Raw genomic sequence first — 23,727 nt, forward strand, 5'->3', positions numbered from 1 at the left:
AAAGCTATAAATAAAAATTAAAAATTCATTAAATCCAGAGAAATGAAAAATAATGAAAAGGAACTATGTGGCTTTATTAATCAAAGCATTCCCAAAAACTTCCAAGGAAAAGTATTGAAAGTTCAAATCACACTGAACTACTTTATTTGACAATGGTCGCATTTTAAATCAACCAAAGAAAGAGGAATCATTCAGAGAATAGTGTTGGACCAACTGAGTAGCCAGTTGGAGAAAAAAATAAAGTTGGATTCTAATTTGCAAATTTTAGATAGATGAAATATTTAAATGTTAAAAAAATGTAAAAACCTAAATTCCTAGAAACAACTCTGGAAGAATTTTTTAAATCTCAGAGTAGGGAAAGTGCTTCTAAGAAATACACCACAATCTGAAGCCATATAAGTAAAGATTGATGAATTTAGTTTGATAAAATTTCTAGATTGGAAAAATCATGAAAAACTAAGTCAAAAGATAAATAGGCAGATAAAAATAAAAGCAAAAGCAACTCATCTCAGAAAAAGAAATAATTACTTCGATACATAAAGAGCGCCTGGAAATAAATAAGAATAAGTTGAAGAAAGCAACAAAATTTCGACGAGCAATTTTACAACTTCCTCATGGATCAGGAAAGCCGGTCTTAAACTCCAAAATGCTCAAACTTACTCACAATAAGAAAAATGCAAGGGAAAATTAAGAGATAAATTTTATCACTTAGATGGGTGAATAGCCAAAGTTTGCGTTAGCCATAGTGGGAGAATAGGGAAACTTTAAATATAGGAGGAAATGAAAATTCTTTCAAGCTGTATAAAGAGCACATTGGAAATACTTACCAAAATTTGAAATGCATATACTCATACCCTTTTTTCTAGCAATTCCATAGCTTGTTTTTAAATACTGTTGATTAAATTATTTTAGATACTGTAAACTTTTCCTTGCTCCTGGGTATTTCTTTATCTATTGTGTCATTTAACTGTAGATTTTATACAAGGAGGTGTACTTGAATTATTACAATATTATTTATGTGAAAGATTATACATTGCCCTATTATTTGGGGCTAAGTATTGCATATAACCTGTATGTTTATAGTAGCAGAATTCAATGACAGATATATAACTATAAAATTAATTATTTTTTTTAGACCATGTCTAGCTCTGTTGCTCAGGCTGAAGTGCAGTGGCATGATCTCAGCACATTGCAACCTCTGCCTCCTGGGTTCAAGTAATTTATGGACCTCAGCCTCCCAAGTAGCTGGGACCACAGGTGTGTGCCACCAGGCCTGGCTAATTTTTGTATTTTAGTAGAGACAGGGTTTCACAATGTTAGTCAGGCTGGTCTCGAACTCCTGACCTCAAGTGATCCACCCACTTAGGCCTCCCAAAGTGCTAGGATTACAGGCCGTAGTCACTGTGCCTGGCCAAGAAATATTTCTGTATATATTAATATGAGACAATCTCTAACATATATTTTTATTTTTTAAAAAAAATGAAAAAGAATAATTACAGCTAAAATCCAGAATATTTCTGAAAAATCATCCCTTCCCTAAATGTTAAGAAATATCATCTCTGGGTTCATCACAAAATTTTGCAGGCATTCTGCCATCTTTTTGTCAATGTGTAAAATTTACTTTTGCTACAACTGAATATCTCTACTGCCACAGAAACATAAATAAGTGTCAAAAGGTGAGATAGCATAGTGATAAGGATACAGATTCAAGATTATCCAGACTCAAGCACTGCTTCATCACTAACTAGGTATGTGTCTCGGACAATTTATTTGTTGTGTTATGTTATCATCATATCTATCAGGTAAAATAAGTGCATTCTAGTGAGAATTCAACGAGTTCACACATGCAAAATTCTTTGAATAGTGCCTGGTGAACAATAAGCATTCAACATATGTTATCTGTTCTTAATCACGCTAGAGAATTGAGTTGAGTAGATTTTACAGAATGGTAGACTATGGGTACACTATGCTGTGAATGAAAGATGATTTGTGATTTGCTGGAATAGATTTTTTTAAAAAAAGATTGTTCCATGAGCATGTAAGAAAACATGGTTCTGGCGGGCGCAGTGGCTCACACCTGTAATCCCAGCACTTTGGGAGGCCGAGGAGGGCAGATCCCGAGGTCAGGAGATCAAGACCAGCCTGGCTAACACGGTGAAAACCCGTCTCTACTAAAAATACAAAAAAATTAGCCAGGACTGGTCCATGAGCATGTAAGAAAACATGGTTCTGGCGGGCGCAGTGGCTCACACCTGTAATCCCAGCACTTTGGGAGGCCGAGGAGGGCAGATCCCGAGGTCAGGAGATCACGACCAGCCTGGCTAACACGGTGAAAACCCGTCTCTACTAAAAATACAAAAAAATTAGCCAGGCCTGGTGGTGGGCGCCTGTAGTCCCAGCTACCGGGAGGCTGAGGCAGGAGAATGGCAGGAACCCGGGAGGCAGAGCTTGCAGTGAGCCGAGATTGCTCCATTGCACTCCAGCCTGGGCTGTGACAGAGCGAGACTATGTCTCAAATAAATAAAAAAGAAAGAAAGAAAGAAAGAAAACATGGTTCTATCCAAAATGACACTGTACCAAAGAGCATCGTTATGTGATTATGTGAATGTTCCCTAGTTGTATGATTACAGTTCACTAGTGTAGTGTGGTTCAGTGGCACATATTTTTTGGACTTCAATTTTGCCAACACATTAAAAAGTTTCAGATTGTGCCTTGAATATAATACCGTGATGGATTTAGACATACAACTGACCCTCTTGGTCCAGTTTAATGCAGTTTTGCCTTCAACTCTTAGATTATTTGATTTATAATTGTAATCTTAGCACTATTTTTCTTCTCCATCTCCTCATTTCATCCTTTGTTTTGTTTTCTTTCATTGATTTGAGTTTGCTTGATATCTGCTTTCCCATATTTGCTCCTTATAGTCCCGTTTTATAAGTCACTTTTACAAGACAGAGTGGGATTCTGGTTTTGCCTTAGCAAGGGAGAATTTCCTTTTGATATACCTTTTCAACCCAATTACATATATTGACTTTACTAATTTATTTAGTTCTATTTTTGATGCTTAGTTTAATGCTTTCCAAAAAATGCTTCATTGCTGTTTTCTGTTTTTCAAATCTACTGCAAATGTGCACCTTGTTTTTACTTTAGTGGTCTATCTTGTTTTAAATATTTGTTTATATTTACATTTTTAAAACATGTTTTAGTTTATACTTCTCCAATTATCACTCAATAATAAAATCCTGTCTTATAATTCCTCTGTGTTCTCCAGCTGTACCTGCTCCCACCATTTACGTATTCTAGTTTTACATATTTAGATTATATATTTGACCTCATCAACAGTTACTGCCTTTTTGAATGAAAATGTTTGCAGATATTTTTCCTTTGTGTTCTGGCCACCAACATACAGATTACATAGTACACAGAATTTCTCTAAGTTGTTTGACACTAAAATAGTTTCTTTGCAGAATACACTTGAAAAACATTGATGGAAGTAATTCCCTCTTCAGTAAGAATCAAATTGGAATTATCTGCAGTCGTATGTGCAAACCAAGTTGGTTAAAATACTACATGATTGATTTAGCTAAATAGTTGTTAAGTATTGTTTTGGACTGACTTGAGTTGTCTTTGACTAATTGTTTAAGATGACTATATAAACTTCAGAAAGTACTTTCTAACATTTATTTTTTTTTGAAGAGTTACAAGTTGGCTACAACTGTGACACAATACAGAAACTGGAGGAGCCAGATTAGAAGTAACACATGGATTAATGTATGTATATGTCTACACTTATGCGTGCGTGTGTATGTGTGCACACACATAGCAACTTTTAATCTTTCTTCAAAGGATTTTTGGAAATATCTGCCTTTATATCTAGAAACATCAGCAGCCACTACTAAGAGTCCATTGTCTATGTGAAATGTCTGTTCCAGATATGTCCCTGTGTGTGAATATGACTGGAAATGTTTACAGAATATTTTAAAAAGAAAAAGGGAAAGAATTTATATAATTTTAATACAATGTTGTATACCAAATAAGCTTATTATGTGAAAGATATTTCTAAAATTAAAGAAGTGAAATATTATTACCCTAGGACAAGTTACCTTTTCTTCATTCTTCCTTTCAATTTCCTTCAGTTTTTCTCCTTCTGACTTCCTTTGATTGATTTTTTTCTTTCTCTCCTCTTCTTCCCCATCTTTTCTGCTTCCCTTTCCCTCCCTTTCTCTCTCTCTTTCTCTCTCGCTCGCTCGCTCACTCATCCTTTCTATTCTTTAGCCAGTTTCCCCTCCCTCTGGCATTTTTTTGCAATTGTTTTCTAAGTATGAAATAAGGTCTCTCTTTTGCTGCAGCTGCTACTCCATCCCCTGCTGCACTAAATTGACACTTGGGCAAGCAATGGCTCTCGTCAGTCACTCCGAAGCTGCTACTTCCAGAAGTGTCGATTTAGTACAGCAGGGGATGAGGTGCCAGCTGCAAAAGTAGGGCACAGAAAAACTCAACAAAAAACTCTGCCTTCCCTTATTGTATGTGATATTTGGTAGGAGGAAGAGGGGGTAGAGGTCGCCAAAATCAGAAATAAAAAACTGAAATAATAATAATAAGTCACCAGGAAGAACACTGGAATTTAAAAACATGTGGTTTAGTAACTGTAGCAGATTTATGGAGGGACTGGAAGAAGGCAAAGAAAAGTCTCAATTGCAGTTAATTTCCTTTCACTTGGTTTCAAAACTAGCTGAAAATGCTGAAAACCTAAACATGTAATTCTGCTTGAGTGACATGTACTCATTGGTCATGGTGATTTCCTTAAGCATCCCCCAAAACATGCACATACACCACTGATTTGGGTGACAAATTGCCAGTCTGCAATGGGAAATGTGTAAGCTCTCAACTTCCCTTGGCAAGTCTTGCTTTTCATTTCCTGTTGACATAAACACCTACTCTGCTTAATTGAAAGTCCTTCGTGAACATTAACACTACAGGCATCTGGTTAAGTGTAAACTCAATAGGTAGCTCTTCCATACCTAGAGTAAAAATGTAGTCATATGTAAGTATACGTATTCTACAGATAAAGAGATTTATTTTTTGGAACTATCTCCACCTCTGTGCCCCTCTGTTAGTTCAGATAATTTTCTATATTTCTGTGAATATGGGCTCTGTTTTATCATGACCAGAGATAGACTACAGGAGATGAATTCCAAAATGCTATGTGCAATGCATTTTTGTTGCATACATTGGGTTCTTTTTTAAAGTAACCTTTTAAAATAAAGCCAGTTTCAAAAGTGGCACCGTAGAAGGAAAAAATGCATGCCTTACTTATGCTGAATTTTGACCATTTTATTCATTATGCACTCTTTCAGGTGAACTGCTATGGTAATTTGCTTTTCTTATGAAATGTAAAATGAAAGTATCTTTTGTGTCAAGGAGTTCTGATATAGCTCCTTTAGAAGGACTTAGTATCTAGGTCAGTTGGCTTTCTTAAACCTGAAATAAATGAGATCTTTGATAGTGCAGTACCATGGCTTCAGGGCATAGATTAAAGGAGAAAAGGGCTTTTGCTAAGACAATTGAAAAAAAAAAAAAAAACCTTTGTATGTTGACTTATTTTTATCTCCTCATGTTGGAAAGACCCAGACCCAGGATACAATTTTTATCAAAGTGCTTCTTTTATTCTATGACCCCTTTGTTTATTAAATATATTTTAAACTATACTTAAGTAGACACATGTTAATTGTCTATTTAAATAGACATGTTAAGTGTCTGATGTGCACTGAGAATTACTCTTTACTAGGTACTAATAGGGAACATGAAAGAAAGTGGTGACAGATCTGTCTATCAATTTGCAAAGATTTAATGCATGATCACTGAAAGGTGAGGGCTAATCAGGAAATGCTCCGTGGAACAGGAAGATTATGAAGACTGCTTTAGACTTACAAGAGCAAAAAATGTTGGACTCTCAAACAGAAATACAGGCAACAGAAACTCTCAAAATCATATATGAGGGGATTGGCAAACTGACTTCCAAGAAGTGGAGAAACAGGAAAGATGAAGATGACAGGATGCTGGGGTTAACATGAGAAGATGTCACTGAACTGATGGTCCTCAAAATAGGCTGCAGTGTTAACTTGATATCTTAGGTGTTGGTGAACTCTATATTACAGAATACATATGGACTAAATGGATGGAATTTATAATCTAGGAGGATCATTCTAATTTTTCAACCTATTCATTACTGTTGGTTTTCCTTAGGGATTCTGCTCTTACCAGTGTTTTCTTCTTACTCTACATCAAGAGCATTTTACCTGGATTCCAAGATGGACCCCAGAGTCATACTGTACCACACTATATCATTTTGTTTTCCATAATTGTAGTTGTTTTCATATTCTCTGTATTAGTCTGTTTTCATAGTGCTATAAAGATACTAGTTAAGAGTGAGTAATTTCTTTTTAAAAAAGGAGATTTAATTTAATAACAGTTCCACATTGCTGGAGAGGACTCAGGAAACTTACAATCATGGTGGAAGGTGAAGAGGAAGCAAGGCATGTCTTCACAAGGCAGCAGAGGTGGGGAAAGAAAGAGAGGAAGAGAAAGAGAGAGAGTGTTCAGGGGAAACTGCCACTTTTAAAACATCAGATCTCATGAGAACTCCTTCACTATCAAGAGAATAGCATGGGGAAACCATCCCCATGAGCCAGTCACCTCTGATCAGGTCCCTCCCTTGACACACAGGGATTACAATTCCAAGTGAGATTTGGGTGGGGACACAGAGACAAACCATATTATTCACCCCCTGGTCCCTTCCAAATTTCATGTTCCTTTCACATTTCAAAACCAATCATGCCTTCCCAACAGTCCCCCAAAGTCTTAACTCATTCCAGCATTAACTCAAAACTCCAAGTCCAAAGTCTCGTCTTAGACGAGATGAGTCCCTTTCATCTATGAGCCTGTAAAATCAAAAGGAAGTCAGTTACTTCCAAGAGGTAATGGAGGTATAAGCATTGGGTAAATGTTCCCATTACAAATGGAAGAAATTGGCTAAAGTAAAACGGGCCACAGGCCTTATCCAAGTCCAAAACCCAGTAGGGCACTTGTTAAATCTTAAAGCTCCAAAATGATCCCCTTTGACTTCATGTCTCATATCCAGGGCACAGTGATACAAGGAGTGGACTCCCAGGGTGTTGCATAGCTCCGTCCCTGCGGCTCTGCAAGGTACAGCCCCTGCAGCTGCTTTCATGGCCTGGCATTGAAACCCTGCAGCTTTTCCAGGCACATGGTGCAAGCTGTTGGTGGATCTACCATTTTGGAGTCTGGAGGACAGTGACCCTCTTCTCACAGCTCCACTAGGCAGTGCCTTAGTGGTGACGGTGTGGGGTCTCCAGCCACACATTTCCCCTCTGTGTTGCCCTGGTAGAGGTTCTCCATGAGGGGGGTCTGTCCCCGCAGCACACTTCTGCCAGGATATCCAGATGTTTCCATAAATCCTCTGAAATCTAGGTGGAAGCTCCCAAGGCTCAGCTCTTCTCTTCTGCACACCCACAGGCTCAACACCATGTGGAGGCCACCAAGGCTTGGGGCTTACACCCTCTGAAGCAATGGCCTGAGCTATACCTTGGCCCTTATAGCCATGGCTGGAGCTGGAGCAGCTGGGACCCAGGGAACAAAATCCCAAGGCTGTCAAGCAGCTGGGCCCTGGGACTGGCCTGTGAAATCATTTTTTCCTCATAGGCCTCTGGGCCTGTGATGAGAAGGGCTGCCTTGAAGATCTCTGAAATGCCCTGGAGACATTTTTCCTATTGTCATCATAATAAACATTCAGTTCCTCATTACTTGTGCACATTTCTGCAGCTGGCTTGAATTCTTCCCCAGAAAATGGTTTTTTATTTTCTATTGCATTCTGAGGCTGCAATAAAAAGTTTCCAGACTTTCATGCTCTGCTTTCCTTTTAAACATAAGTTCCAATTCCAAACCCTCTCTTTGTGAATGCACGAAACTGAATGCTATTTTTTTTTGTTTGTCACCCAGACTGGAGTGCAATGGCACAATCTCGGCTCACTGCAACCTCCAACTCCCGGGTTCAAGTGACGAGCCTCAGCCTCCTGAGTAGCTGGGATTACAGGCATGCACCACCACACCCAGCTAATTTTTATATTTTTAGTAGAGACGGGGTTTCACAATGTTGGCCAAACTGGTCTTGAACTCCTGACCTCATGTGATATGCCCGCCTCAGCCTCCTGAAGTGCTGGGATTACAGGTGTGAACCACCATGTCCAGTCGAAACTGAATGCTTTTGAGAAACCAGGTCACATCTTCAATGTTTTGCTGCTTAGAAATTTTTTTCTGCCAGATACCCTAAATCATCATCTCAAATTCAAAGTTCCATAGATTTATAGGGCAGGAGCAAAATGTCTCCAGTCTCTTTGCAAAATCATAGCAAGAGTGACTTTTACTCCAGTTCTCAATAAGTTTCTCATCTTCATCCAAGAGCAGTTCAGCCTGGATTTCATTGTTCATATTACTATGAGCCAGAATTTTTGTCAAAACCATTCAACAATTCTCTAGGAAATTCCAAACTTTTCCACATTTCTGTGTTCTGAGCCCTCCGAATTGCTCCAACCTCTGCCTGTTACCCAGTTCCAAAGTCACTTCCGTAATTTTAGGTTGTCTTTATAGCGATGCTCTCTCCTGGTACCAATTCTCTGTATTAGTGTGTTTTCACACTGCTACAAAGATACTACCTGAGACTGGGTAATTTATAAAGAAAGGAGGTTTAACTAACTCACAGTTCTGCATGGCTGGGGAGGACTTAGGAAACTGCAATCATGGTGGAAGGTGAAGAGGAAGCAAGGCATATCTTCATAAAGCAGCAGGAGAGAGCGAGCTCAGGGGAAACTGCCACTTTTAAATGCATCAGATCTTGTACGAACTCCCTCACTATCATGAGAACAGTATGGGGGAAACTGCCCCCATGATCCAGTTACCTCCCACTGGGTGCGTCCCTCAACATATGGAGATTTCAATTCAAGATGACATTTGTGTGGGGACACAGAGCAAAACCAAATAATATTCCTCAAAATGTATTTATTACATTGAATTTAGGAACCACTTCTCTAAACAGACTTTCTGGAAAATCTTATTCAGAGTTAAGTCTTCAGCTACCACCTCCTTTGATAATTTCCACATTCATAATGACAACTTAGTTGTTCATTACCTTCAGATCTTTACCTCCAAAGGCATCCTAGACAACTCCACCTGGCCATCTCACAGGTACTACAAACTCAGCAAGTTGAACACTGACCTTGCTGTTATTCTCTCTTCTTCATAAATGACAACTCTTTTAGTCTTCCTGAGATGCCTAATTAATGACAACTACACATGGAACGACAACTAAGTTAAAAATTTATTTATTCTCTTTACACTGCCATCCAAACAGTCATCGAATTCTTTTAAGTCTACCTATTTGAAAACTTCTCCCCATCCTCATTTCTACTGTGTCAACACAGGTTTTTAGGTCTTTATTTCTCTGTCTTTCCCTTCTTTTCTTTTCTCCCTCATGAACTCCTCCTCTTCTTTTTCCTCCTCTTCTCTGCCTCTCTTTCTCTTTCTTAATCTATTCTCACCTTTATTGTTGTACTAGCCTTCTGTCTTGTCTCAATTATCTTACCTTTACTAAGCTGTTATTCAAACTATCATCAGGATGATCCTTTCCTTCCTCCTGTTTCCCTTCCTTTCTTCCTCTTTTCTTTTCTTTCTCCTTTCCTCCCTTTCTTTCTTCATTCCTTTCTCTCTTGATCTTTCACTTTTTGAAATTTAAAAAATACAGAACAACTCAAAAAAGAAAATAGCAATAACCCATGCCTTCACCACCCAGAATTAGTCACTGCTGAAATTTAGGCGCAATTGCATATATTCTTCTTTTCTTTTAATACAGAAATAGCTTTAAGTACACTTACTCACTTAACTACCTCTTGCCATTGGTAGAGTTCTGGCTGCCATAAGTTTTTCTCTCAGCATTGCTTCCTTTTATAATTTTCTTTTAAAAATCTCCTCATTGACATATTATTGTTTAGCAGAATATTTTAAAATTATTAAATGCATGGAGGTTTGGTTATTGTTGTGATTGATTTGTTATAGAAACTCTGTGGGTATCAATTGGTAGTATATATTTTTGAGACTTTGTAATGAAAATTATGTCACATTGTCAAGAAATAATCATTTAGACTTATTCACTAGTTAAATATGAGATGTAAAATAAAGAGTAGTAAAAAAGAAATATTATTACCTCTGGCATGAGCTTGTAGTGATTGCAGTGACAGTAATCAAGCAATTGAAAAGAAATTTCCATGAATTTGGAGGGAAAAGAATGAGGAGAGGATTGAGTCAAGTCTTAACTATCTATATAATTATGACTGGAAGGTAATGGCTTAAGAAATACTGGTGAATTAGGACCAAAATATAAAGAAAGTTAAAGATATTAAATGTGAGAGGACAACATTTATTTACCAGATATGGATGCAAAGTACCAGGATAGGTTTTAACCAGAATTTACCAGAATTTACATATGCAAATACTACATTTTGCTCACAATATGTTGCACTGTAGTTTTTCTTTTTCCCAGTGCTTGATTCTTCCACTCAACTGATTTCCTCGATGCCTAGAATAATATTTAATTTTTGTCATTTGGGTACCTTAACTAGTGCTCAAATATTTATTGATTCAAGAAAAAGAGAGAGAGAGAAAATAGAGGACAGATGGATGGAAGAAGAAAAGAATTAGGGTCATCCTTTTTAAGGTAGTTGTACTGTAGTGTCGACAGGAATTTTAATGATGCTGCATTGTTTAGAACATTTTTGGAGCTTTCTTTTGGAGCCTGCTTTCCAAACTTAAAGATTTTAGAAACATTCTCAGTGGCAAAACTACTTTATCTTTTGAGAGTAGATTTGCTTTTGGTAATACTCAGAAGTTAGCTGCAGCCAAGTCTATAGAAAAAAGTAGGATCATTCTTTTCAATAATAGCATATGGAATTAGAATACTAGATGTGACTAAAAGATAAGAACACTGATTTTCTTCTGTGATTTACATACTGTTTCCTGAAGGCAACACTAAAAGAGGAGTCATAGACTTTTTTTTTCTGTTTTAAGCAAATGACACAAAATTGGATTAAGTGCATAGAGTCTCATGATCATTTTTTCAGAAATAAATACTCCTGTATAGGTATGAATTTTGGCATGTTAATAAAGTCATTCTTCTTACTTGTTTTCAGCATTTTATTATGAAAAATCCAAGCATACAAAAAAACTTGAAAAAATGTTACAGTGCATATCTGTATACCTAGATTCTATAATTCACATTTATTACACTTGCTTATCACATATCTATTCACTTAAATATACATCTATCCACCTATAAATCAATTTTATTTTTGACACATTTCATAGCTCAGTACATGTCTTCCTAAATAATTTAACATGCATATGATTAATTACAATTCAATATGTGCAATTTTTCTTTTGGTATAAAATCTACATACAATGAAGTAGAAAATAGTATGTTTTTAGCAACGTAAAATCATGAGTTTTGACAAATAAATATACTTATGTAAGCCAAATACCTCTCAAGAACATTACTAAAACCCCAGAAAAATCCCTAATGTCATTTTCTGGTCAATTTGCAAATTCAAACCCAGTCCCACCACCATAGATTATTTTTACTTGTTTTAGAATTTCATGTAATGACATGTGCCTGTAGTCCTAGCTACTTGGGAGGCTGAGGCAGGAGAATGCCTGAACCTGGGAGGCAGAGGTTTCAGTGAACCGAGATCATGTCACTGCACTCAAGCCTGGGAAACAGAGTGAGACTCCGTCTCAAAAAAAAAAAACTGTAAATAAAACCATACAGTTGTATTTTCTGTATAAATATTTTTCAATTACCATAATATTTTTGAGATTCATGTTGTGAATTGTGTATAAAGGACTTTTTTTCATTTAAATTGCTCAGTGTCATTTCATTCTATAAATCTATCAGTTTCATTATCTATTCTCCTATTGATAGATATTTGAACTATTTCTAGATTTGGGGTATTATGAACAAAGCTGCTATGAAAAATTTTGTACCTCTTTGATAAATACCAGGGTCATTGTATAGGTGTATGATGATTTTTATAACAACTGCCAGATTTGTTTGCATCTTTTATATTCTCACTAACAATGTATAAATTCTACTTACTCTGAAACTTCACTATTATTTTTTATCGTCAGTCTTTTTAATTCTAGCCATTTTGGTTGGATCTAGGGTGGTTTCTCATCATAGTTTTAATGTGTATTTTTCTGTTGACCAGTGTTGTTGAGCAGATTTTATGTGCTGATTGTTTATTCATATACAGTTGATTCTTTTTATTTATGGTAGTTATGATCTACAAAGTCATAGCAAATCCTGAATTTGGGGATACTGGCTATTGCTTCTGGAAATAAAAGGTTAGCTTCCTATGAGGCCCTGGTCCCAAAATTTTTATCAATCCATCAAGATATAATCTTGAGTATATTGTTTTATGTGTGCATTTCTGGTTAAAGACATATTATTCAATATATGTGATTCATTAACTTTGAACTCATTGCCAACAACACTGTCTCAGTCATAGCTGACTGAAGTTTACCAAATCATGTATTTTCTCCAAAAGACACCATAAACAACATTACATAATTACACACACCATGTATAATTCAAAATAATTTGCGTTCTCCAGTTGTAGACTATGATATTCTATAAATATCAATAACGCCTTTGTGGTCGGTAATGTTTTTCAGATCATTTATGTGTTTATTAAATATTTGTGTAGTTTAGTTGTCAAGAGAGTGGTATTAAAGCTCCAATTACGATATTGACATTGCCTATTTTTCTCTTTAATTTTGTCAATTTTTTATTTATATATTTTGGTTTACGATGTATGTCTTCCTGATGAATTGATCCTTTCATCATTTTGGAGTGATTATGATCTCTGTTAATATTTTTCATCTTTAAGCCTATTTTATCTGACATTAATGTCCAGCTATTCCAGCTATTTTACAATTACTATTTACATGGTATATAATTTTTTAACCATTTACTTTCCACATTTCTGTGTGTTTATATTTTAAGTGCATCTCTTTCAGGCAGTGTTTAGTTGGGTTTTATAGTCTTATTCATTTTGACAATCTCTGCATTTTAATTGAAATATGTATTTTATTAATATGTGTTGTGATTACCAATATGATTATATGTTGTTCTACTATTTTGTTATTTATTTATTTTTGTCCCTTCTGGTTTTGGTTCCTCTGTTATTCCTTCCTGCCTTCTTACGGATTGTTTGAATATTGTTTTAGACTTCTACCTTAATATATCTATTTGATTTCTTTTAACTCTACCTCATTGCATTATACATATCCTTAGGGTCTTAGAGTCTATTTAGAGTAGATATTATACCACATCACGAAAAATATAGCAATCTTGCATCCTACAGATCCATTTATTGCTCTTCCATTCTTTATGCCATATTTGCCATACATGTGATATCTAGATAAATTATAATCCCTCACAATACATACATTGCAATAATATGTGTTAGGAACTATCATACATATTTTATAGAAAATGAGGAAAAAATAGTCCATTTTATTTACTCAGATTGTCTTTCTGTTGCTCTTTTTTTTTTCTTCCTGAAGACTTGTACTTTTATTGGATATCATTTCCTTTTAGTCTCAGGAACTTCTTTTACCATTTGTTTTAGTCCAGGTCTGTTGAAAACATTCTCCTGAATTTTATTTTTTAAATATGCAGTTACTTTATATCATATTCTTTATTGAAGAATATATTAACTGAGTATAGAACCCTGGGTGGTGAGGTTTTTGTTTTGTTTCGTTTTCAGCACTTTAAAAATGTTTCATCACCATCTTCTGTCTTCCATAGTTTCTGTTAAGAAGTCAGTGTATTTCCAATCATAGTTCGTTATATAAATATGTCATTTTACTTTTGCTGCTTTGAATAATTTTCTGTTTCTTTGGTTTTCAGCAGTTTAAATGTTTTGTGCCTGTGGAGTTACACATATTTATCCTTTGTGATGTTTGCTAGGTTTCCCAAATCTGTAAAGTTATGTCTTTCAGCAATATGTCCCTATCTCATCTGTCTCTCCTCCTCTTTTGATACTTAACTTACACACAGGCTTTGAGGTTCTGCATTTGTTTCTCTCTTCTTCATATTGAATTATTACTATTGATCTATTTTCAGTCTTCAACTCTTTTCTCTAATTCTTCATTCTTAATTAAGCATAGCCAACTGAAAATTTTTAATCTCAGATATTGTAATTTTCAGTTTAGAAGTTAGATTTGGTTTTTTAATAAATTATTCATTCTTGGTTGAGAGTACTTTTTTTTAGTATTGCAATAATACTTTTATTTATTTAAATGACCATAGTTATCATATTAGTTTGGTGCAAAAGTAATTGCGGGTTTTCCCATTACTTTTAATGGCAAAAATTGCAATTACTTTTGCACCATTGCTGCTGTATGCAACTTATTTGTTAACTCTAGCACTAAGGTAACCTTGAGGTTTGTTTTGGTTGATTGTCTTTTTCTGGAAAATGGGGAACACTTTTCTAATTATTCATAGGTTGAGTAATCTTGGATAGTATTCTGAACATTTTTTTTTTCTGTGAAGACCTCAGATTCTATTATTTTTTCTCTGTAGAGTATTAATATCTTTGTTTTATCAGACAATTAGCATTTGGATTCACCTTGAAAACTTTTGTATTTTGGGTTTCAGCTCAAAACTCTGTTTTGATTTTTATCTTTAACTAGACTTTTTTTTATCCAATTGATGCGTGCCTTTTTTCCCCAGGGGTCAGCAACAACAGACTAGGCTAGTGCATGTGCATGTGCGTGTGTTGTGTGTGCTCATGCACATGTGTGTACCTAATATAGGGCCATCCTTCCTCAGCTGTCTCTTTTCTAGTATTTACCACTTACTTTCTAGCAGTCTGGTTGTCTCTAACATCTGATTTTGTGGGTCAGAGAAACAGAATTTTCTATTGGGGTGTTAACCACCCATGTAGTACTATCTTCAGCCTGTCCTCAGGTTAAAAGTCACAAAAATGTATAACTCATCTTGCGCTCTTCCATTCCTCATATTTTGACTGCCCTCCAGGTGCTGGTAATTTTTGTTCAGTTGCCCGTGTCTTCAGATTAATGTTTTGTTTTGTACTTTGTCTAGAACTTAAAGTTTTTATCTGAGTTGGAAAAGATCAGATCTGATAGCTTAATCAGCTATAACAGACATGAAACCTTATTATTTCTCAAATATAAGTCATATTTATACCTAAGTATGGTAAACTGTACAATATAACACTCTAATAGAATTTCTTCTGTAGTTGGCTTTATATTGTTTTTATGTATTTATATTAACTTAATACTAAAATTATTTATATTTATTGTATAAACATAAACTTATATTTTATATTATTTATATCATAGTATTACATCTATGTTCATTATATTGTGTATATTTACATATTATTTCCCACAGCAATTATAAAATTTGTTTTAGTAGCACATCCCTAATGTGTATAATATGCTTTATCATTAAGATCCAACTCAGATGTCATTTCCTTCAAGAAAATTTCCTTTAATGCTCCATTTTCCCAGGCTCTGCTCCTGTTGAACACTGTGAGTGTATTTATCCCTTCATTTAACAACAAGGTATTGCAATTATAAATTTATATGTCACTTTTTCAACTAGTCTGAGAAGTCCTTAAGAAGAGAGCTACGTCCATATTGCCAGGGTGAAGCCTAGCATAATGAGTGCACATTGCATTGCACTTAACAATTTAAATGACATCTGTTGTCTTTTCCACAGAAACCCTGTGAGTATGCAGGGTGGGTGTTATCTTTATTTACAGATGAGAAAAATGAGACTCTAAGCCATTTAGAGACTTGCCCAGGGTCATACAGCAAAAAAGTGGCAAAGCCAACTCTTTGTGCTTTGTGTTCGATACTGAAGTAGTTGGTACTTGGTACAAAGGATTTTTCTTGCCTTCTGAGCAACTTTATCTCATCATTAAAAGACAACTGTTAGTGTAATCAGTACTAATCTCTACTACATACATGCAATTTTAATAGATATAAATATAGTGTGTTTGCTTTAAGTAAAAACATATGTATGTATATAAGCTTTTTAAACATTTGATAAGCCTTGCTAAATTTTGTTGGATGAAACATTAGCTTTAGGATTAAATACTTACATTAAAGCAAAGCTATATACTGCATGTATGATGTCTAATTTTTTCTCAGGACTTTATTTTCTTCTGCAATTAAATATTCAAAGTCCAGGTTTTCATTGCTACTGATACTAGAGAGAGCCTAGTCTACCTAGGAACACTCTATCCATCTGTTCCTTAGATACATTATTAAATGAGAGGCAACTAGAAGTTAGGTAAACCCTTGCCAGCTGCAAACTAAATTCTCAGGAGCTTTGGTATGTTCTATAAATTTCCTAGGGTTCATTGCCAGTTTTTGACTGTAGGGAATTTTAGACTTGGGATATTTGTGTTGAAAAGTTGCATCAAAATTCACTACCCTTTCATTATCCTCAGTTTGTAATCTTTGGATACAGTTTCCTAAATCCCTGGAGTCTTTTAAACCACGTGGATTTTTTTTTTCAGTCTTTCTACTTTACATGTTTTTCAAGAAACAAATAAGCCACTTTACCTGTGAACAGGACAATGGGGTCCTGATGAGCACCCTTTGCATGTATTTTGGGAGCCCACAGGAATTAGTTTGACTATTTACAGATTATAACAGTTGGTAGTTGAATGTTTTATTTTCATTCCCAGTTGGTGCAATATGTTCACAGCTGATGCTAATGGCTGGCCCATTTGATTTCACATATGGTCCACTATTTGGGGCCCTCTAAGGCTTTCTTTTGTAGTTAGCTTTCTCTAAAGCCATCATGTATTTGGTTTTGCTTTTGTCTGCTGGTCAAATGAAGAAAAAAAACCCTCTGAACCTTGGCAGCTGCAGAGGAAATCAACAACTCAGTTGATAAAGATTCAAAGAACTAGGTCAAAATGTCCCAGGAAGAAGATTTTCGTTAAACACTACAAACAAACAAAATGCTTCTCTACATTTCATGAGACTGAGAGCACACACACAAAGTGTTCTCTTTTGTTTTTCTTTTTCTTTGAAGCTCTGCCTAAGCTGTCCTTAAGTGTTTTCAGCACGGTTAAGTGTCAGAGAGACCGTGCTGTCCTAGGCATCCATTTACATTGAAAAACATCGTGCCACAAGTCCTTCAGAAAATATTTCCTTTTGGGCAGTTTTTACAACTTAATTTATTTGCTGCTAAAATTCACTAAGGAAGAAAGCATTAAAATTGAACTGGAGTCTCTTTGCCAGGACTTATTTCACAAAGCGTATTAGACAAGAAGAGTAGAACTGCAAAATTAATAATATTGGAAACCCAAATGCAAGCACCCTCCAGCAGTCATTATAATTCGATACATAGTCAGTGTTTATCCTGTCTCTAAACTATAACTGATAAAGCCACAATCTCATAAAAAGATTATTTTCAAGACTATTACATTACCCTTTGAGAGCTAAAATACTCATTTATTCATAGTAGCAGATTGTAATAGCTTTAATTCCCTGAGAAGTGGGCATTATATGATAATTGAGTGGGCTGGGATGTTAATTGTCCTCCACTTCACCTCTAGATGTTTAACTGCTTATCTCCTCAACCAGCAAACAATAATGTTTCCTTATTTGTACCTTACTGTTCAGATAATTTTGTGAGCTAAGTAATTTATTTGTAATAAGGAGAAAAAAAAGTATCTGTGCAGAAGAAATATTTAAATAGTGCCACGTTTACATATTAAAACCAATTGAAGATGCTGTGGTGTACTTATGGAGCCTTCCAACGGAGCTGCTTATGCAGTACCTGGAGAGTAATTGGAAATGCAGGAATATGGCCAACAAATAGAGCAACATTAACAGGCATCACTAAATCAATACTGCTTGGTTAGTTTTCGATGCTATTTTCTATTAGGAGCAACTTGTCTCAAACCACAAGGCAGAGTAGCCTCTTACTGTTCAGGGTGTCATGCTGGTGTCCCATGCTGCTTCTTGTCAACCATTGAGCTGTGGAGGAATATGCCTACAGGCCATTTTGTGGATCATACTGACTTATTTCCACTGCTGCTGTTTTCATACTTTCGTTTTGGGGCTTCCTTACAGTTTGAATAAATTATATAGGGGAAGATGGAGAAAACCTACTAGACACTTAACTATCATTAGTTGAGCATCTGTTATATGCTAGACATTGGGTTGCTTCTAATGTGCACAATATTTCTAGGATTTTGGTGTTAGAAAAATCATCCAAAACTAAAAATAAGACAATGAATGACTACATATGCTTTCAAAATCATACTGTACCATTGTTCAAGAAGACCAAGGATTATTTGGTTTTTAGGAAATAGACCTTTTATAAGTTTACTGTACACTATTGATTAGGGGGCAAATTCTGTTAAAATACATGTTAACTTGTAGATTATTGTTCAGTAGAAATGACAATTATTTTTGCCAATAACTAAATAACTCAAAAATGTAAGGTTTCGTTGCTCTGTATGATGTTAAATTGTTTTGTCTCCAATTTAGCAAATTTACTTCAGCATGCTTTGCCTAATAGGATGTATAACTCTCTGTTTCTCGTGTTCTCCTTTGAATCAGTTTTATCGCCTGGAGTTTTCCTCATTATTGATGTAAATCTTTAAACCATGCTCCTTTTATTTGTACATAGGTTATGTTTTTAACTTTTCTGAAAGTCTATTTTGATAGGATTAAACTGAATTTCAGATTTTATTTTCCCCAGTTGGCAGGCTATTGGGAAGTTATGTTATTATCCAGGTCTGCCTGATTCCAATTATCTGGATGCTTCAATTTCACTCATGATCGTGTTCTCGCCCCAGCCCTTATTAGATAAGGTAAAATTTCAAGTACAAATAAAATATTGTTTTGCTTCTAGTCACTTGGTAGCTCCAGGGCTTAGCCTTTCATTCAGTTTGTCCAGACTTATTGTCTCTGTCGACTAATTACTAACACACTGCATGGTCCACAGTAGGAACCCAATAATTTCCTATTAATTAATAAACAAACGAAAGAACAAAAGAAAAGTAAATAATTGATAATGCCTGATTGAGTAACATATTCTTTTAGAGCAAGAATATCTTGCTTATACCAGGGAGGAAAAAATAAACAATAAATTGACAATCTTTTAGAGTAGGATTATTCAGGTATAATACAGAACTCATTCTACAAGATATATGTCCTGGGATCTTAGGATATATATATCTTGGGATATCTTTCTAGATTAAATTTAATCTAGATTAAATTTAAATACTTGCCTAAATTATAAACATATTCTATGCTAGGAATCTCATCTCTTATAATTATTGGCTTTCAACCTTAGACAAATATTTTTGGGGTTATCTCTACAATTGCTGAAATAATATCATATTCACCTGATCTACTAGATGATTTCTTGAATCTCAGAAACTTTTAGGTACGTGGTGTTATGGCATTCCTTAGTAGAACAAAATAAATAAGCCCCTCTCCTATTCCCTTTCCTTAGTGTTCCTGTTGATAACTACACAATGATACTCAAAAAGAATAAGAAAGTCAATCAAGATATTGATTAAATGTCTACTGGGTACCAGTCTCATACCATGTATTTGGACAACCAAAGATGAATAAGATTCATTCATGTTTTGCCTCCAGGCATTTGTACTTTTTCTCAGCTTCTGAAATGCTAGATCTTCGCATGACTTGCCCTTCACTTTATTTAGTTCTCTTCTTATATGCCCCATCCTTAGAGAAGTCTTACCTAGCCTTTCCATCATACGTAGTAGTCCCTGCCACTCTCTGTCCTCTCACCCTGATTTACCTTTTTGTACAGTGCGTATGTATTGATTCATCTGTCTTTTACATATAAATATATAGCTCCCTCACTAAACAATAAGACCCACAAGAGGAAGGGATTATCTGTTTTATTTATTTTGTATTTCTAGTACCAGGAACAATGCTGGCTCATAGTAAGTAAAGTCAATTCAACTTTCTGCAGTAGTTTTGTTCTATAAAATTGTTGTAAACACTGAACTAGCAAATACTGAAACATTGGTCCTAAAGGAAATACAAATGTAGGCTCCTGCAAGCCTCTAGTCACAAAATTTCTATCAACTGATCAATACATTACCATGTCTAATGTATATTTCTGTGAAGATACCATATTTAAGATAATGTTCTTACAAATAATTATTTATGTGTAGTATTTCTTTATAAATAAAGACTGGTCAAGAAGGGTTTAACATTTTCCTGACTCTGAATGATGTGGACGTAAATTTCTTTGGCTTCTAGCCTCACAGCAATGCTGCTCACTACTCTTCTGTTAAATTGGTGGCCATCTCACAAATATACAATTTTAGCTGGTTTTCTATAGCTTCGTTATTGATGATAGACGTAACTTTAGCAGTTCCTGAAGGAGCATTACATATAGATCAGCAGATACCCTCTTTCTCTTTCTGGATGTACTGTATTGTTGATTAATTAACATTAAACTAATGGTCAAGAGCACTATAACTCAAACCTGAGTTAAGCTTATCTAACACACATATTTTCTCTGTAAGTCAAATCACAGCCTTTCTTTGTTCAGGAACACTATGCAGCATTTTAGCACTACATTTGGAGGTTATGGGGTTTTTTTGCTTTGTTTTGTTTTTTTGTTTTTTGTTTTTGTGTGTGTGTGTGATGGAGTCTCGCTGTCAGCCCAGGCTGGAGTGCAATGGCATGAATGGCATGATCTCAGCTCACTGCAACCTCTGCCTCCTAGGTTCCAGCAATTCTGCCTCAGCCTCCCAAGTAGCTGAGATTACAGGCACCTGCCACCATACCTGGCTAATTTTTTTTGTATTTTTAGTGGATAAGGGGTTTCACTGTGTTGGCCAAGTTGGTCTCAAACTACTGACCTCAGGTGATCTACCCACCTCGGCCTCCCAAAGTGCTGGGATTACAGGCATGAGTGACTGCTCCCAACCTTGGAGGCCATTTTAAACAGCAAAATCACTAACAAAAAGTGCAAAGATGTGAAAATATGGCACTAAATAGACTACAAATAGGACACATTAATGGTAGAAGAGCTGAAACAAGACGGACCATTGCCCTGTAGGACTTTTCTGGGAATGAGTATGAGGAAATTCAAATATTTTGTCACTCCACACATGTCCACAAATATCCAAAAAAATGCAGTGAGCATTGATTTTGAGGGTACAAGTAAATTTTAGTGAGTAGGCAGATTTGCAAATAATGGAATCCACAAACAATGAGGATTGCTTGTATTTGGTGATTTCTTAAATGTACTGTGAAAGGATTGTTATGAAGAAGATAAAGAAAAGTTTAAAGTTTAAAAAAAAGAGACACAGTTATTAGACAATGTGGTAATAGATTTTTTTTGTGTGTGTGTGTACACATTTAGTTTTATTGTAACAAAGCAACTTGTACACTTTTAACGTTTAAAACTGAGCATCACCTTTCCTTTCCAGTGAAACAAAAAGAAAATTTAAAAATAAACAGGAACAAAATTACAATAGAGAATGTCAATTCCAAATAAGATCCTACAGGTTCTGCTGATTCTCCCATTGAGTGGCAGCACTCAAGTCATCATTAGGAGAGAATTTATTTTTAAAAGTGTCATCTTAAACTGCAAGGATGTCTGTCAAATATCACAATTAAACATGCCAAAGGAGAAGCCATGTTGTCAAAATGCCCACTTAACCCACCCAAACATCTCAAACCCACCCTTTGCTGACCTTCTATAACCCCATTTTTTAAGTTTTTTTTTCTTTTTTTAAACAAGAGAAAGTAGACAGATACATGTTGGTAAATGCTAACTGTCCATATTCACATAGAGACACAGTGTACTCTCTGAGCCCAATAGACAGAGAAAGGAGGAAAAAAGCTAGAATTCTATGCACTACTACACAGGGGCCTAGCACCCTCCAGCTTCCAGCAGAGCGAAGGGAGCAGGGTTTTCTTTTTTCCCACAGAGCTCGGTGGTGTTGATTCCATACAGTTTTTGTTGAGACAGGAAGGGATAAAAATGAACTTCGAACAGAAAGGGGTAGAGACTCTTTTCCCATTGTATTCTGCTCAAGGTATTTCCCCCCAAATAAGTTGAGAACCATGGAGTAGAGAAAAGAGACCTCAAGAACAGGGTGACTGAGCACAAGAGGGAAAAAAAAAAAAAAAAAGACTGCAAGACTGCAACTTGCTCCCAGGGACTGGAGAAAATTTAAAAAAAGGAAGTTTGGAATCCATCAGTGTTCTATTAGTCATCTTCTCCTTCATCCTCCTCTCCTTCCTCCCCTTCATCATCATCTTCATCTTCTTCACCTTCATCCTCATCCCCTTCTTCATCAATATCTTCTAATCCTTCCTCCTCTTCATCATCATCATCATCTTCTTCTCCTTCTCCTTCTTCATCATCCATATCAGGAACCAAGTAGTACTGTAATGGGTTTGGCCAAATATCATCTTTGATGACCTCTCCTAACTCATCAGCACCTGCATCAGAATGGTCAGTAAACCAGGTAAAGAAGCTCTCTGGTTCCTCATGCTGCCTCTTCCTGCTGGCTTTATTCTGCATTTGACTTGAACGTTTCATCAAATCCTTTCCAGATTTCCATTTGATTTCGGTGGACTTTGAAGATGGATCACCACTCTCATTCAGATGAAATTCTTTGGAGAGAACTTTATTTTCAAAGTAAGGATTTTCATCAAAATAAAAATCTATTCTGTAACCTGATTTAATATCTTCAAATTCTGTCACTTCAACTCTGGTCAAATAATGCAGTGCCTCTTCGTCTTCCTCCCCAAGCAGTGCAGACACTTGTGGATGGTTGACAAATGTTGTTACCCAAAAATTTGGGATTTTGGCGATCAATTCTGACCTCTTCTGAAAAAATGGTTGGTGGAGTTTGTTATATTTCTGTTCTACTTTCAAAATCTGCTCACTGGCTTGTTCACTAAGTCTGTCTATTTCATTTTGTACTTCATCAATGTGTTCAATTGCTTCTTGCTGTTCTTTTTCTCCCTTCTTCGGCAAGCCTGCAGAGGCCGATGTCTCCTCCGGTCCCAGAGCAGGCGGTGGTCTTGGTTTCTTCTTTTGAGGCAGGAGTGGAGACTGACGTTTAGGGGCCATGCTGTTAGGGAAGTCCTAGAACCAGACCACGAGTCTCCTCACCCGTCCGGAAGCAGGCTGAACACTCGGTAATAGATTTTAGATAAACAAAAGCAACAATTATCTTATAAAAGAGTATTTCACAAATTTTAATGAGTAAAAATTACCAGGAAATTTAATGAATAAATATTACCTGGGTTTAGATGTTAATCCTGCTTCAGTATGTTTGAGGTAGGACCTGAGATTCTAACTTCCTAACAAACTTCCAGAAGACACCAAGGCTGCTATTTGAGTAGCATGGCTTTAGAGCCATTTATCAGCTTTCTGATCCTGGGCCACATACTTAATCTCTGAGTCCCGGTTACTGCTGTGCCAGACCTCTGTTAACTTAAGAATGGCTAAGAAGCCAAAGAAGAGAGTAGGAGTCAGTGAATAAGACGTAGGTGCTGCGGGGTGAACTCCAAAATAGGGGCTCAGCCCAG

At 35.9% G+C, this 23,727-nt stretch overlaps 1 protein-coding gene across 2 annotated transcripts; it reads right to left on the reverse strand.

The window, feature by feature from the left end:
• Positions 1-21,528: 21,528 nt before the first annotated feature.
• LOC105510324 (protein SET) lies at positions 21,529-23,326 on the reverse strand. 2 transcript variants are annotated; one of them, XM_011940039.1, is made up of 2 exons: positions 22,459-23,326; positions 21,529-22,417 (listed from the first exon to the last, which is right to left on the reverse strand). In XM_011940039.1, exons 1-2 carry the CDS (start codon positions 23,264-23,266, stop codon positions 22,410-22,412), a joined length of 816 nt encoding a protein of 271 aa, XP_011795429.1. In that variant the 5' UTR covers positions 23,267-23,326; the 3' UTR covers positions 21,529-22,409. The 2 variants fall into 2 exon arrangements, with proteins under 2 accessions (XP_011795429.1, XP_011795428.1); XM_011940038.1 differs by having other exon boundaries at positions 21,529-23,326.
• Between the last annotated feature and the right edge of the window lie 401 nt (positions 23,327-23,727).

The sequence above is a fragment of the Colobus angolensis genome, unplaced genomic scaffold (assembly GCF_000951035.1).
Source record: "Colobus angolensis palliatus isolate OR3802 unplaced genomic scaffold, Cang.pa_1.0 Scaffold186, whole genome shotgun sequence".
NCBI lineage: Eukaryota > Metazoa > Chordata > Mammalia > Primates > Cercopithecidae > Colobus > Colobus angolensis.